Source organism: Peromyscus maniculatus, chromosome 3, assembly GCF_049852395.1.
Source record: "Peromyscus maniculatus bairdii isolate BWxNUB_F1_BW_parent chromosome 3, HU_Pman_BW_mat_3.1, whole genome shotgun sequence".
Classification (NCBI taxonomy): Eukaryota; Metazoa; Chordata; class Mammalia; order Rodentia; family Cricetidae; genus Peromyscus; species Peromyscus maniculatus.
The window spans coordinates 20133291-20150801 of NC_134854.1; the positions used below are offsets into that span (position 1 = coordinate 20133291).

At 43.9% G+C, this 17511-nt stretch overlaps 1 protein-coding gene across 2 annotated transcripts in view; it reads left to right on the forward strand.

The window, feature by feature from the left end:
- The window catches only part of Slc25a13 (solute carrier family 25 member 13), a 181997-nt gene that overhangs the window by 117771 nt on the left and 46715 nt on the right, over positions 1-17511 (forward strand). For both annotated transcript variants that reach the window (XM_006986884.4, XM_006986883.4), the window contains exons 12-13: positions 7014-7066; positions 8642-8722. In XM_006986884.4, coding sequence (XP_006986946.1) covers positions 7014-7066; positions 8642-8722 — 134 coding nt within the window. The remainder of the gene's footprint in view (positions 1-7013; positions 7067-8641; positions 8723-17511) is intronic.

The window sequence follows — 17511 nt, forward strand, 5'->3', positions numbered from 1 at the left end:
ATGTGCGCCTTTGGAGAGACCGCAGTTACGTCCTGAGCTCCCTCGAGTCATGGTCCACTTTTGCCCAGCAGAATGCTCATTTTGTGCAGAACGGGCTTTGAGTCCAGTTGTCATACCCAGCTTCTTCACATTTTCCTCTCTGATGTTAGATTATAGAAATCAAAAGACAGATACTCGACTGAGGAGATCAGGAGTGAGCAGAAGACTTGGATACTCTTCACGAGGGAGCTCAGGAAGCCGTTCGTAGACATCGAGGTGACACAGCTGACCGGGGTGGGTGAGGAGTGGGTACACAGGGGAAGTGGTGAGCGGAGCCAGTTATGGAGGCTGGCAGGTTTGGGGATTTTATGTAACCTGGAGGAGAGATTGATGACAAATGGGTTTCAGACGTCTGGAACAGTAGTATTTCAACGGCTGTTGTCCTTGTTCAGATTGAAACGGATTAAACTTCATAGTGTAGATGCTAGATGGCCAGCATTTGCAAAGTTACCACGCATTCCTGTACAAAACTGAAGAAAACTGTATGATGCTTCTCCTCAGTCTTTACTTCTGGGAAACCCCAAGAGAGAAGCATCAAAAGACCTGCTTTTTTCTAAACCTCTATTGATGTCACTCATTTTTATGTTTTAATACTTAGACTCCCAAAGGCATCCTGAACCCTAGTGTAGACTGTGGTCAAAAATTCTAATGAAGCATGGAACCCAATAAACGAGCGTTGAAATCCCAACTGCCCACCCCCACTCTCCTACCCACCCGTATCCCCCATAATCTAGCCACCACGGAGTAGCTGCTCTGAGAGTCTGTGGAGAAGTGGACTGTAGTGAGGCTTTGAAACAGGATAGTGTGTTTGGGAAGGTGGAGGAGCCTCCTGCCTGGGGCAGTCTGAGTCAGAAGCAGATAGACTCTGCAGTGGGGGGGCGGGGGGGGGGGGGGAAGAATGCTTCAACTAGTGTGGAGAGAAAGGCCTGAGAAGAAAAGCTGTAAGGCAGGCTGCATGGAGTGCTGATGGCTGCGGAGCGAGGGTTAATCTGATGTTGAAAGCGAGGCGGGGGGGGGGGGGGGGGGGGGGGGCAGCTCTCTGGGGACGAGGGGACAAGTACAGTGAGGTCAGGAGGGTAAGGCAATACAGGGTTGCCACTGGGTTCAAAGTGTGCAGGCTGTGGCTTCAGGGAGCACGGGTGTCAGGTGTATTCAGTTTCCCTACGGAATTCCACCCTATTATGTGTAGGCTAGTCCACCTTTCTCGGGGCTGGCCGCTCCCGAGCTGGCCTTTGTCCGAACTAACACAGCTTTGCTGCCTTAGGCTCGGAGTTCCTTCCTTGTTAGAGGCCCTGTTGCCTTTATAGAGCTACTTGGCTTGTGTAGCGTGGTTAGAATAGCAGTTACATTGGTCACAGTTTCCATGGATGATGAACCTGACTTCTGATCACTGCCTTCTCCAGAGAGCCTGGTATTTGTGACAGAGTGGCAGATTGGGAGGAAGTTTGAGCAGTGTGTTCTCTAGAAAGAAAAGCTAAACATGAAAAGCCTAGAGCCTGGTGTGAGAGTTGTTAATGAACATGAACTATCCATGTGCGTACTGCTGCAGGCACTGAATAGCTTGGGTGCCATGGACCAAGCTGCTGAGCCGCTATGTGGAGTCTGGTTCCCAGGAAGAAGGAGCAACTGTCAACAGTTGCTTACCAGCAGAACTTGAGACCTGTTTAAATATTTAACTAAAAGATTGCATTTGGACTTAAATAAACACCAATTGAAGATGCGCTTTATTTCTGTGCTATTTTTTGTAGGTGGGGCCCATAGACTCAGTCCCAGTGCCCCCAATTAAGGAGGGCTCTTCCAAAGATAGGCATGATGTCATGGTGATAGCATTGTATTATTACCCCTTACCCACTGCTGAATTAAAAGTGTTATTCAGCCTGAGTTGCCCCTTAGAAATAAGATGCAATGCAAGGCTACAGCTTGATGAGGTGGAAAGAAGCATGCAGTTAGGAATATGTTAAATAGATGATGAGGGTCTTAGGCTTTGTATACATTTGTTCTTTAAATTATCAAAATGAACAGTAGATAGTAAGTAGCATTTTTGTTTTAACGGTGGGGAACGCAGAGTTTGAGGCAAAATGTAGGAAAGATCTCTCAACTAGAAAAAGGCACAAACCCAGAAATGCAACCCAGATCTGTCCATTTCCAAAGCTTATGCCTTGACGTTTAACTGCCACCAACTATGGGGATAAATAAGCTTTAACTGGGCTTGAATTGTTAATGAGCTTTTCCCCAGCCTTTGCCAACTCTGAAATTCTAGAATTACCTAATATTTATGAAGTATTTATAAAAAGTTCTTTGGTACGGAACAGTGTAGTAGGTCTCTGGTTGAGCACATTGCTCACAGGAACCTCCTTTTGGGATGCTGGTGTGGGCTCCGTGCCCACACCTCCAGCTCCGTTCTCATTGACTGCTCAAAGGGGGAAGAACAGTGTGATTTATATTTTCAACCCGTGAAATTTGAAGAGAAAATACTGCATTAATTCTGTGCCCTGTAAATCTTTTCTCGCATTAGCAGCCTTCTATTAAAATGTGCCAAGGAAGAATTGCCATGTGTGCTGATGGAGCTAAGTTAAAAAGAGAAGATTAGAAAAGAAACCGCACTAATAAATTTCATCTGAGGCAGTTGGAAAATGGAGTGCTGTTTTGACAAGTTAGAAACAACACACGCACATCCCGTTTCTGTTTGGAATGGTTAAAATGAATTTCTGGAGACCACCAGAACCATCTTATATTAGAAACCTGACTTTTCTGCTGAGTTACCCAGATGTCAAACACATATGTTCCCGAGCTTTAAGTGCTATTGTAATGAGGTGCTGTAACTGGAATGGTAACTGGAGGCTTACTAAACCATGTTACCCTCCTTCCTCTGAGGACCACGTCTAGGAAGAATTATTGCAAGTCCCGCCTCTGTACTTTTCACTGTCTGGCCATTTATGATGGCTTCAGGAGGTCTTTGCTCAGAGCTGACAGTGTCAAGACTGGTCTGTAACCTCATATTGTAACCTGGAGTCATGTGTGTTTCCTGTGGAGCCGTAGTAGAGTAAAGAATAAGAATGGTCTCTCCTCTCTCCTTGCTCAGTGCCAGCCCCTGGCTCAGGTCTTAGGGATGGATGTGTAGTTTGTTTGGTTTTGTTCTTTTCGGGAGGTCTTCATTTAATATGAGGAAACACGGTCTCTGGTTATATTGCTTTAGTTTTGTTGTTGTGTTTTTAAACTACGTACAGATGTCCTCCAACTGCTTCTAGAACTTCTTGGTTTTTATTTTAAAAGCCACCTCATGTGTCTACAGAATTTGGTCCATGCTCCTTAGTGTGACTCAAATATGATAAGCAATGTACTAACCAGGTGAGCTGACATGTTGGAGCAAGACTGCCTAGGTAAACCATGCTGCATATCCAACAGCCAGGTGACCTGCAGCTTCTTGGGAGTCAGCCTCATTTTCTTTATGGTTTGAGAGATGATGATGATGATGATGATGATGATGTAGTGGTGGTATTGCACCAAATAAGATTATTATTTGAATCCAGTATCTTAATGTATATAAAAAAAACCAGATGTAATTCCTGGTGTGCAGTATATGCCCCTAATGAAACCATTATTGTTAGATCTGTGGTTCAGCCACAGTCTCTGGTCATCTTGCTGATTTTGAAAGGACCATGATCTTGAGGTTTTAGTGCCTTCCACATGCCATTCCTGCCTTCCATTCTGCTTTGATCTCTTCTCCAGAGAGCTTGGGTGGACTCGCAGAGTCCCAAGGCAAATAACCCTGCTTCTGTGATACAGCCCGCATCCTGCAGGCAGAATAACGGGTTCTCCCCACAGTATTATTCTGCTACTTTGAGGTCCCTGCCCTCAGATACTTACCAAACTGTTTTCAGGTGTTTTGTCCTCTTTCTGGTATCTATAGACAAGTAGAGTAGCATGTGTAGTTTGGTGGACAAGTAGGGCTGTTTGTAAACTGAGGTTTTTTTTGTTTTTGTTTTTTTTTTCCTGAGGAATCATCCCATTTGTCTTCCTTCCAGTCCATTCTACTGGATACAAGCAGAAAGCATTGGGTAGATGGTTGCTCCATGAATAAATATTTGTTGCTCCATTTTCAATCTTAAACAAAGGGTTTTCTGTTTTGTTTCTTGATGTTCCCAACACATCACTGAATTTATAGCAAGAAGCACAAATTTCAGCCGGCCTCCAGGCTGGCTGAACTGATGGTATGTAACACTATGGTCATTTAGTTCTAGGCTGGGTTTTAGTCAGGATAGTTATGAAGACTCACAGGATAGTTATGAAGACAAGAGATCATCATTTTAATCCCAGTGTCTTCAGGGTTGCACTATGATTTAATGATGAGAAAAATACATGTAGCAAATACATATTTAAGCATATTGGGGGTTTGGCCTGAATGCAGAAAGAAAAATCAAGATTTGGGGTAGTAAGAATTGGTTTAAATGCCATCTGCCCACATTTTCCTAGGAGAAATTAGTATATAACTGGGTGATAACAGAACCTTTCTTCAAATTGCAAGTTGCCTCTTCAGAGGTTGGTAGGCAAGTGCTCTGTAGACTCAGTGCTTGCTAGTGTGTGAGCACCAGCTGGAGGCTCTTCCCAATCCCTCCAGTGCTGCTCTGGCTCGTCCGGACGGAGTATAGGGAGCACAACTTCCCCCAAGCTAGCGAGGGGAGGGGAGGGGAGACTTTCAGTACGAGTGCACATGAGAGCCAGCAAAGGCAAAATCTGGGGCGATCTAGGGGCAGCAGTTACCCTGGAGCCTGTGTGGCTCACTGGGTCCAGAAAGCAGCCAGGCCATCACTGTGCAGTCTCCAAGCTCTGCCTTTTCTGGACTGTGTTTTCTCTTTTGGTGGTCCCATTCTTTTTTTCCCCTACATTGCTCCACCCAGCCAGTACCGTTGCTTATTTGTGGTTTCTACTTCCTTATGACCTTAGTTCATGCCTAGCATCCAACTGGCCAATGTCCCTGCACCATCTGAGGCCTCTTTTCACTTTTCTGCCCCTGGGCAAGCTGGGAAGCATTCCCTCAAAGAAGACTCAATCATGCTTCTGGAGAGGGCTTCTTAATGGGCCAGCTCCATTTTACAGAGTCCAGGTTGCTAAGTCACTGGCTGCTTAGCTCTTAGTAAGTAGTCTACGTATTATCCAGTTAGCAGAAGCCCCAGGAATTCAGTAAGATCTGGAAATACAGAGGAGGTATTACAAGCTCTAAGGCCTCATTACTTCCCCCCATACCTCCCACCCCCCACCCCCCACAAGCTGTGTCAGGGAACAGCAAAGGCTGCGTAGAAGATACTTGTTAATCACATGACAATTGTGTGTTGCCTACTGGTATGAACTCTTGGCCAGGAAGAACTTGGGTTTGAAATCATCTCACCATTTACCAAACGCTCACCATTACCTAAGCTCCGAAGACCTTCATTTCTTCTCTGTAGGGTGGTTTCTAGGATTAAATGGGTTAATAGAGACCTCAAATGGTGCCTGGCACGTAATGAACATTATATGGGTGTGTCTTCATTTTCCTCACTGTCAGCAGCCCCACTATCATGTAGTTCCACAGTGAAATGGACTGTCTCACCGTGTTTTCCTAAAACACAAAGCTGTTATGGTCTGCTCATGAATAGTTCCCATTCCCCCCCTTTCATATTTCCACGAGCAAAAAAGGATCCTTTTCTCTATTGTGAGGATAGCAACAGGACACATAAAATGAAAGCCAACACTGGGCACTGGTCTGCCTTAAAGTAGGGTGGGGACCTTGGCAAATTGGTTGAATAGATTGTGTCCAAAGAAAAGAATGTCACCTGTCTTAAACAGACATCAGAAAGAGGCCCAAGGCTGTCAGATCTGTCGTTCTTTCTTGGCAAAGAGCTTGGATGGATTATGTTTGAAAACTTCTGCTACTCAATCAAGCACATATATGGGTTTGGAGACATACAGCCCGCAGACTGCAAGCTCTGGCCTCAGGCTGCAGCTTTAAGAACATGTGTGATTATATTTGTCCCCGGAGAATGGACTGAAAGTGAGATTTATGTATGTGAGTTGAAATTGTACTTGTGAATACACACACACACACACACACACACAAGTTACCCTGTCTCCACAAAGTGGCTAGAGTTGGTTTTAAAAATATAGATTTGCGCTAGGTATAGTGGCCTTTAATCCCAGCAGAGACAGGCAGATCTCCATGAGTTCAATGCCAGCCTGGTCTACACAGTGAAGCACTATCTCCAAAAAAGAAAGAAAAAAGAAACAAAAAGAAAAAAGGAAAGACAAGAAAAAGAAAAAAAAAATACAATAGTGCGTCACTCTTACGCTTCGAACTCGCTACTCGTTTCTCATCTAACAGAACAAGTGAGGCTGAGGCTCCCGGCATCTGATGAGGCTGGAGCATCCAGTGCTCGCCTCGGACACGCTCCTCTCATGGGCCAGGCCCACATTTTCCATCCGTCTCGAGCACACAGGGCTCACTCTCCCTTGTTTTCAATGCCCCTTCTGTTTCTCACTTGGAAATTAATTTTCTCCAGTTATCAAGTCCCAGAAAGGCCTCTGCCTTCATAAGATCATGCTCTTGATTTGTTCCCGCCCATCACGAAGTCATAGTTGTCCTCGTGACTGAATGACTGCACTGTGGGCCTTGAGGGAGCGAGAGGAAGGTGTGTGCTCGGTGGAGGCGGAGGGGAAGGAGCAACCTTCCCGAGATAATGAGGTTTCCTATGTTACTAACACTGTTGACTTACCCAATGTGCAAACGGTCCAGAATGTGCAAGGGAATTTACTCAGGGCTGATGTGGCTATTAGAAGTCGGTTCTTAAATTCCATCACAAGTGTTCTCATTAAAGGTAATAGCAGAAAATTGCAGCAAAGATTGCCCCCGTTTTCAAGTGGTGATCCCCTCTGCAGAGCTGTTGATTTGTGTAGTTAATGCTAATTTATTTAATACGCTTCTGCTTCTTGTTGATTTTTAGGTTTGCTGCCACAGTTACTGGGAGTCGCCCCGGAGAAGGCCATAAAACTTACAGTAAGTCTTTGAATCGGGGCTTCTTATTCAGAGACCCAGACTCAACAGTCTAGCAGGTATTCTTCTGTGATTCAGCCCGTTTGTGGTCCCTCAACCATGCTAATTAGTTTGATGGTCAGAGCAGTCGCCACACATAACTTCTCCTTGTTCTCTGTGGAGCATTAAACATCCAAAAATGTTGTAATGGCCTTGGAGATGATTGTAGGTGGCTGCTGCCGTGGCTTGTCCTCATCTTCACAGCAGCGAAGTTCTCACGATACCTGACATACTAGGCGCTGGACACCTGTCGCCTTAAAGTTTAAAGTGTGATTTTCGGAGTACAGCGAGTGAGGCCAGTAGGGTTCAAGTAGCCTAATTCATGAGTCAGAGAACCAGAATGCTGTGTCAGGATTTCAAACTTCTCAGTATGTCCTCTTGCACTTCCTCCCGATGCCATGGAATGCATCTTTACAGCATGTACAAGGAGCATTCTAAGCCAGATGCTGAGAGCTCATTGGTCTGGTTGAAGCTTGTCCCAGCTCACCTGCAGGTGGTTGGTACCCATTTTCAGTGTCTGGAGAGTGGGGAGATACTACGTATACATCCCTAAGGCCTCAGAGTCCTAGAAAATTCAACTCGGGCTTTAGATTGGGCCGTATAGCCTTGGTCGCTGTAATACTTCTTGTGTCATTTGATGACGGAACTTTGAGAGAGCTAGTCTCTGTCTAAAACTATGTAACAACTATTGTTGTTTCTTAAATTTGCTTAGAGTACCTACCCAGAGATTATACTCATTTTTTAATGTGTATGTCTGAGAAGTTTATGTCTGTGTGAAGTTATGACAAGTGTATGCAAGTGTGAATGTATTACAAGTGTATGCAGGTGTGAATGTATTACAAGTGTGTGCAGGTATCTCTTGGAAGCCAGAAGAGGGCATTGGCTCACCCCAGAGCTGGAATTGCAGGCAGTTAGAAGCCACTTTACAATGCTGGGGATTGAACTTGGATCCTTGAAAAGAGCATGAGACACTGTTAACTGCTGAAACATCTCTCCAGCCCCCTGAGGAATTTTTAGATACTAAATATCTACTAAGCTGAAACAAACAAACAAACAAAACTAAGCAGCCTACATTGGTTTCAGTGAGGAATGCTATTTTAAATAAAATCTTGTTAAAAGACTTATGACTTTTAATTATAACTTATAAGACAAGTTTTAAATTATAAAATGTATGTTTTCATCTTTGCTATCAATATGTCTCCCTTTTCATGCTACTGTAACTGCAGGACATTTTTAAATTTTTGGCTCTTTAGGCTATGTTCCTACCTGTAATATCAGGTATGCCTATATATTTACCTGTCATATATGTGTGTGTGTGTGTGTGTGTGTGTGTGTGTGTGTGTGTGTATGTATATGTGTATGTACACACACACACACATGACCTGTATGCTATTAAGAGTCTCTCTTAAACTATTTTAAGATCTGTTAATTTGTGCAATCAACTGAGAAAAAAAATAACGTATATTGACAGATGTATATTGTGTGTTTAATGACTTTCTTTATATTTTTCATCAGCCTCTCTAAATATTTCTCTTCAAGGTGAACGATTTTGTGAGAGATAAGTTCATGCACAAAGATGGCTCGGTCCCACTTTCGGCAGAGATTTTTGCTGGTGGCTGTGTAAGTATCGTGTCTACATTTCTACACTGGAAAGCTGTCCTTCATACATGCGTCACTGCCGTGACCAGCACGTGTGGACTAAGGCTTCTGTTTGACCACAGATCCTGTACAAGGCCAGAGTTTCCCAGACAGGCTGCGGTTCCTGAGGTGAAGGGTAAACTGCTAATCTCTCAGCCTGATCTTCATGCCTGTTACCATTTCTCATTGCTTTGGGTCAGCTCTGCCGTCAGCTCCTTTGCCGCACAAGTGTTTGGCCTTTGAAAGGTCTTTGCCAGCCCTTTCTGAAGTTGCCTTGGAATATCTTATTTCCAGTGGCAGCCTCGCTGGGTCAAGCCCTAAGCTTGTAGCTTGCAGTCAGCTCTTCCAGCTCTCGGCTTTGCTTTGTCTTGCAAGTGGCAGCGAACCTTCCCACTTCCAGGGCTTCTGGGAGACACTCTGGGAAGCAGATGGCTGAGGGTGTTCTGCCTTGTCAGAAATGTGTGGACTGATTGCTTTGGGATATGGCTGAGCAACCAACCTGCAGCTCGTTCTAAAGCTCAGCAGAACATTGTCTGGCTGTGTCTCATGGACCAGTTTGTCCATGTGAATGCAAATCCTTCAAGTAAATTAACTCTTGCACAAGGGCTGGAGCCATTTAAAGATAAGGTTCACTAAGTAAATTCACTTTGATCACCCAGGCTATCCAATATTGGTATATTTCCCTTCTAACCTCACGAAACTTTCCATGTAAGAAAAGATGAGGTCACATTTTTCTTTTCTTTTTAAATTGGCCTCTTCAGGCAAGAAATAGACTTTTTTCTCCCCTCTCCTTGAAAATCATAGAGTTTAGAAGCAGACACCTGATGATATGAAATGCTTGTGTGGAAGAGGATCACTGTCTATGTCAAGCTGAATGTGGCAGCTGCCAGGAGCCCATGCTCCTGGTAACTTTTAAGAGAGGATAGAATTGGGCTGCTGCCTGACTCTGTTTGATCAGTGACCTGTCAGAAGTGGCCAGGTAGGGTCCCTTGTCGCTGAATGTTTAGGAGCATTCAGGATGGAAAGGGGAGCCCTTTAATGTCTTCAATGCAAGGGACACATAGTAGTAATGAAGAGACTTGAGTTCAGAAGTATTCCCGTAAGGACTCTTCATCTCAAGCAAGCCTGCCTTTGCCATTCAAGTAGTGAGACTTTCTAATTTTTAATTAATTAATTAATTAATTTGTGTATGTGTGTGTTTGTGTGCCTGTGCACATGCATGTGTGTCTGGTTGTGAAAGCATTTCAAGTGTGTGCTGCCCTGACGAGAGAGTTGGGTCCTCTGGAGCTGGAGTCACAAACAATTGTGAGCTGCCTGGGGTATTTGCTGGGAACTGAGCTGGGGCCCTCTGGAAGAGCCATCTCTCCAGCTTGTTTCCTAATATTTAAATGCGTGCTTCCACAGGCTGGGTCTAGCTCAGTCCTTCAGGATGCTGCAGTGAGCCTCAGGTATTGAATAGGTGTCTCTACAGGCTGAGTTTATCCCAGTCCTTCAACCTGTTGTAAAGAGCCTTGAGACAGCAGGATATTTTGATCAGGTAAAGGTGGAGGTTTCGTTTTGTATTTTGTAAGTTACATTTTTTAAACTTCATAGGCACATGATGCTAGAACCGTGTAAGAATTTAAAATGTAAAATTCATTTTATGACTCTAGTCAGGCAACCATCATGGCACAGAGCCTGGAGATGTATTTTTTCCTTAATGTAGGCATTTTGCCCACACATGCATTGGGGTGCCGAGGAGATCGGCCGGGCATGCATTGTCAAGGTGCCCTCTGTAGGTGGTCTTGTTTTCAAGTAAGGTGGCCCATTTCAAACACAGAGCACAGATTGGCATCAGAAGTGGTGCCTAGCTACTGTAAAGAGACACAGCCCCTTTTCAAGCCTGATCTAAACACAGGCTTAAAATTGGAGCCACTTGGGCTTTCCAGCTACTTAAAATATCTGTGAAATGAGGTTTGCCGCCCTTTACCTCAGAGGCACTCCTCTGAAGTGCAAGCCTCTGGTTTTGTGCCCCTCCCCACACTAGCCACTGCTTTAGGGAAAAGTTTGAGTTCAGTTAGGCAGTCGTGTAGGGAGCAAAGAACCCAGGGGAGAGAAGACTGGATGGTGTGCGTGCGTGCGTGCGTGCGTGGGTGCGGGGGTGCGTGCGTGCGTGCAAGTCACAGCAGCATCTTTCCTTCTAGGCTCTTTCTCTCTTTCAACGCCTGTGTATACCGTAGAAAGACATGGGTTCTCTGGCCTGCTCTGTGTAATTGAGAATACAAAGGGTTCTGTGACCTCGTGTCCCATGAGCAGTTCCTTGCTTTAGCTCAGCCAAGCATGGCTGGGCATTGACTTTTAAGTCCCGGGGAGCTCACCTTCCTTCCTTATTGCTGAGCATCCGCACACATGGCTGACTTTTCACTCACGTCAACCAGAGCTGTTCATTTCTTTGAACAAAGCCCTCTCTGTTTTACAGTGTTTTTGACAACAACAGGGAAAATATGCAGAGAGCATTGGCTCGTAACCTGCGTCTTCACAGTGCTTGGCCAGTCTCATTTATTTACTCATTGTAGAACAATGAACGTGGTATACATTCGGAGGGAGACAGTCACGGGCACTTCACAGGAGGAAAACTCACCCTACTTCTTGTTAGCTTCATAAAAGCGTACTTTTAAGTGAAGAAACTAAAACTACTTTTCCTTTGCTGACACATAGAAGCTCATATTTCTTCCTGAGATTAGTTTCAGTTTAGAACCCCAGCTAAAATTTTTACTTGAGTTTTCTTTCGTTCTTCTTTTTTTTAAAAAATAGATCCACAGTGACTGGTAGATATTTTCACCATAATTCATGACTCACCTAGATGCTGAGACTGAAGTTTTTAAACTCCTAAATCTGAAAGAAATCTTTGTGGTGGTGGTGTTTTTCTCTGAGTGAATTTTCTGCTTTTTTAAAATTTCTTCATTGATGATGTAAGAATTCTGAGAGAGACTTGGGCCCTCGGGCTCCACTGGCACAAAAGATATGTGTTCCATCTCTTTGCATCCTTCTCTTTCTGTAAAACAATGTGGCTGAGAACCTGGTAGTGAAGGTCATCATGAAATTTGGTCGAGGAGCGGACATATGACCACAGCTCAAGCAGGTTGCCAGTAACTCCAGTAAACCCAGAGCTGGTAGGGTTAAAGCCTTGGTGAGGGGTATGGGCAGCTTAGAATCTTTGGCTTTGATTCTTTGATCTTATGAAATCCTACCATGTAAGGAAAGACAATGGTGCTGTAATTGTCTTTAAGAAAGAAAGGAAATTATCTATTGTGAAAATCTAATATTCACCAGAAAAATTGTGTCAACAGCACCTGTATTATAGAGCTTGTACCTAGTAAAAAATTATTTTTTATCAGTAGAAAACAAAATTCTGTGATAGCTTTTGTAAAGGCTATGGCTGTGATTGTGATAATACAGTCCCAATATTTTCCTGGTGTGGTGTGCTCGTGTGCTTACGTGAATGCCTCTGATGTTCATGAGTTTGTATTCATTCATGGGAAAAGTCATTGATAAGATCACACTGCTGGTTCTGGAAATGATTGGTACATAAAGTTCTGCCAGGGCTAGAGAGATGGCTTGGTGAGGAAAACACTAGCCACACAAGCATGAAGATCTGAGCCCTGATTCCCAACACCCATGTAAAAGCTAAGTGGGAGTGGCAGTTTGCCTGTGATCTCAGCTGATTGGAAACAGAGATAGGAATTCCCCAAAGTAAGCAGGCTACCAGACTGGTCAAAATTAGCTAGAGACTCTGCCTGCATATATAAGGTGCAGCAAGACGGAGGAAGACGCTAGACATCAATGCCAGGTCTCTATACGCGTGCGTGCGTGCGTGCGTGCGTTCTTGTACCAGCACACACGTGTGCCTACATATACATCTACAAAAACCAACAAAAACGGTATAGCACAAGTGGAAAGGTTTGGAATGTGACTAATTATTCTCCCTAACAAAGGGCAGGGCCACATGCTATTATCTGCTTGTATTTTTCCTCTCTTTTTCTTTTATGGTTCTAGAGAGTGAACCTAGGGCCTTGGGCATGGTATGCAGTCTACCTCTAAACTGTATCTCCCAACCACTTTTATTATTTTTTTCTGATTTTAATTTCAAAACAAGATCTCATTAAGTTGCCCAGGCTGGCCTTGAACTTGCAGTGTCCTACATAAGCCCCCTAGGTAGCTTGTATTACAGGCCTGTGCCATTTGGCCCAGCTTCTATATTTCTCGTATGTATAAGAGCTTTATATCTGCTTATATAGCTGTGCGTTAATTGTGTTGGCTGTTGTTTGTTTGAGACACGGTCTTGTTGTGTAACCAAACTAGACTGGAACTCAAGGTCTCCTTGCCTCAGACTTCTGAATTTTGGGATTACAGATGCTTATCACCATGCTGGCCACATACTTATTTTTCCTTGTGTGTGTATGTGTGTATGTGCGTGTGTATCCATACACACGTGCATGTGGAGATCAGAGGACCAAGTGCAAGAGTTAGTTCTCTTTCTTTTCACCATGTAGCTTCTAGTGATTAAACTTAGACCATCAAGCTTAGCAGCTAGTTAGTTAGTACCTTATTTAACCCATTAACCATTTCAATGATCCCCTAGAAACTATTTAAATTTTTTGTTGTTGTTATTTCATTTTATGAATATGGGTATTTTGCCTACATGTATGTCTTTGCATCAACTGTGTGCCTGGTGCTCGAGGCAGCCAGAAGAAAGTGTCGAATCCCCTGGGAGTAGTTAACCACCATGTGGAAATTGAACTTGGGTCCTCTGGAAGAGTAGCTGGTGTTCTTAACTGCTGAACTATCTCTCTGGGCCCCAGCACCCCAGGTATTGTTTTTTAAAGGCCAACTTTTGTTATTAGTCATTTTTACATCACATTTAGTTGACGTTAATGATTATTTTGAAAAACCATGGGAAACACAGAGGTACGCACCTAAGTATGCCTCTTGGTTACCTTAAAATGCCAAACTGGAGTGTAACTGGAGACCCTCAGTAGCTCCCCTGGTGGCCTTCCCTCCTTCCTGAGTGAGGCAGGTCTTCACTGTCACGCATGTTTTTTCTGCTTTGTGCTACATCTGGATGTCTCCTAAGCGATGTAAATGTTTGCTTTTGAATGCTCCACTCAAGCCTGGTGCTGTAGGAGCGCCCAGGCTTCCTGGATCTAAGCCTTTGCTGTTCTCATCAGCGCCGCTCCTAGGCTTGGCTTGTCAGCAGAGAGAAGTAAGTGCCGTCATTACTTCCGGACGCCGGAATGCTGCCTGTCTTGCATGTGTCTGCTACAGATGTTTGTCTTTACAGAGCTGTTATACAGGCAGTCCTATCGTTAGGACACTGTGTCGTTCAACCCATGGAGGGTTTCTACCCGGGACTGCAGAGTTTTCTTCAGTTTTATAATATTAACTGTACCCTGTGCTGAGTAACTTCAGGCTTCCAGTGCTTCCCATGTCCGTTTTCCTCACCTTTCCTTACTGTAGGTACGTCCTCTCTCACTTTCTCTTTCTCTCCTTCTCCCCAGCATTGCCCTTGTTATTTCCAAGTGTTCTACTTTTGAAAGTTTGTACTTCTCATGAGTGCTGTGCATGTTCTGTGCCCCTCTTCATGTGACATAAGGGAGGAGTCTTTTAGTTATTAGCATATCCCAATGACCTCAGTTAATACATGGCCACTTGCTATCAGACTCAGTAAATATTTGCTAAATGAAAGAGTTTTGAGGTCAAAACAGCTCTTGCGCATGATTTGCATTGCCAGACCTCTAGATTGCTCCTGTTGACAGGGGAGCAGAAACTCACTAAAACTGCAATAATCAATAAATGTTTACCTTGAGGGTATCACGAAATTAACACTCAAGGTATTTGAAATTTGAGCAGCTCTGGAAACTGAGTGCTTCCTTCTTTTTCTCCACGCGGCCGCTGATCCCTCTCACGGTGACTTTTCATCTCTCCACACCTCTTTTCAGTCCGCTGTCAGTTTCTCCTCTTCATGGTATTTGCTGTCTAAGAATGCACTTCATGCTCTTGTTAGACACCTGGCCTCTCCAGTTGACCTTTCAACCTCCTCAGCTCCTGTCCTAGACCCAGGTAATTACCTCAAGTCACTCAGCTGTGCTCTACTACTCAGTTACTTATTGAGAGAAGAAATTTGGTGGGTAGATTGGATTATTTAAATCCCAGGGACAGTTTTGACTGGTGACCTCACCCAAATGGTAGAAGAGACTGGGCTATGCAGATCCGTCTTTTCCACCGTCCAAGGACACCATCAAACCCTTCTTACACTGTTTTGAGTACCGAATTCTGTAAGTAAGCCCTAAGTAATGGTGTGGGTACCCTAACCCAAAGCCAGATGCCTTATCATTGAGCTTGAAGTCTCTTGAGATTTCAAGCCCAGTCACTTCCAACCAGGGGGAAAATTTCCTCAAATAATGAACAAGCAGGCTCTGGCAGTCAGGGCTGGTGAAGTGATAGTTTGAAATGGATTTAAGTCCTATTTTTATGATCTTTCTTTTCTCAAGGTTTGCTGTAGAGATATGTATGGCCTCATAGTGTTTGTTTGTTTGTTTGTTTTGTTTTGTTTTAACCTTAAAACAGAGTTTTCGTTTTACTGTGCACATTTAGACATATCAAACTTACATGTATCAGATGATGTGAGCTAACTCATTTAGCTGAGTTTCTGTGATGCTGCTCTGATGTAACAGATCAGGTAACCAAGAGGATACTATGGATGTAAATTTTATTATTTTTTGGTGCTTATATTTATATAATGTATTGTAATTTGATGAGACTTTAATGACTGGTTTCATTATTTCAAATTTTTGTTATTGTGTTCATTTGAAATATTCCAGGGAAATTTTTTGCAGAGCCTAAAAGCTACATCAGGTGATGAAATATTTAGCTAGAAGGAGGAGGATAGTTATATATTCCATGTGGCATGGTTTATTAACTTACAGATGGATGACCCATGGGGTGTGCTAACTCCAAGAGGAACAGATAGAGGAACTGATGGACTTCAGGGAGCAGCTGTAGCCGTGCGCATGGTAGCCATGCTCACGGTAGCCATGCGCACAGTAGCTGTGCTCACTCACGGTAGCCGTGCTCACTGTAGCCATGCTCACATGCTGCCTTATCAAGGTCGTTTCCCAAAGAAACCCTCCATGAGCACTCAGTCACTGAACCAACCTTTGAAAAGTACCTACTTATTTTACTTGACTTCATTTCTAAAAATAACAAACAACTCTCAAATACCTTCAGAACCCTAAGAACAGGATGAAGGTAATGACTGGAGACAATTTGGTATAGTTTATTTATGATGACTAATGTTCTAAGCAGAAAAGAGTTTTACTGAATAGTTAACTTGTAAAATTGTCATGTCAAAACCATGAAAGAATCATAAAAGAGAGGATTAAAAAAGGAGCTGATGAACAGCCAAAAAAAAAAAAATGCTAGCCATAGCAAAATCCAAATTTGGAGAATTTTTAAGAAGCTGAGGAAGCATCTCCATTGTAGTTCACCCTGGAAGGTTCCATGGAGATGGGACTAAAGTCCATGGACTTTAGTGGACCAGTGTTCCACTAATTGCGTATCTCCATGTGCCTTGTTGAGAGATTTCTCTAGATGATTCTTACTTGGACTGAAGGCAAAAGTAAGAACAATACCCAATGGCACCAAGGACTTTGGGACACTCTGGATTCAGGAAATGGCTCCAAGGCCTTTGGGATGCTCTGGATTCAGGATTTCTTTCTTCCCCCAGTTCATACACTGGAATCTAAGACCCAATACTCTGGCCTTAGGAGGGGGAAGCATCACGCTGAGAGGTGGACGTGGTCATGAGCACACCGTTTCTTCCATGCTTTGACATGCAAGGACATAGCAGGAAAACGGTATGTGTGAACTAGGAAGGTACTCTGTGCTGTGCAGACATCTGACTGGGATCAGCTCACCTCTAGGAACCCTAGGAAAGCACCTTGTATTGTTTGTATGTGACTGTTCTGGTTTGCTTTCTATCTCTGTGATAAAAGACAGTGACCAAAATCAACTTGAAGAAAGGGTTGATTTCAGCTTGCATTTTTGTTGTCCATCATGAAGAGAAGTCAGACCAAGAACTCAAGGCAGGAACTGAAGCAGCAATCATGGAGGAGTGTTGCTTACTGACTTTCTCTCCATGGCACGTTCAGCTTGTTTCTTATACAGTCCAGGAGCCGCCTGTCCAGGGGTGGCACAGGGCCACATCAATCAAGCAAATGCCCCACAGCCTTGCCTATAGGACCATCTGGATGAAGGCATTTTCTCAGTTGAGGTCACCTCTTCCCAGATGACAAATTGTGTTGTTGACAAACTTTGACTGGCACAGGGGTCCAATCTGTGAAGTTTGGGCATAGCACCCAGAACACATGAAGACATTGATGTGTTTGGGTCAGAGCTGCCTTTGGATGCTAGGAAACGCCATCTTGTATAGGAAGGTCCAGCTTTTGTGGCAGACATTCAGCAAGCCAGATATCTTGTGCTGACTTCTTTCCTTTCCTTTTTCAGCAGTTACAGTATTTGATTCGGGACACTTTAAACACCGAGGCCATCAACTTGTGTCTAGTAAATAGAGAAGGGGTTTGTTATGATATGAAACTTTGAGGTTATATTTGACTAGAGGTGTCCTAGAGTTAAGGTACTAGACACCAGCAGCCTGCTAAGCATTAGCTGATTCTGATAGTAGTAGTCACAGTAGAACAGGCAGACCCCAAATGTCAACAAGTTTGACAGGT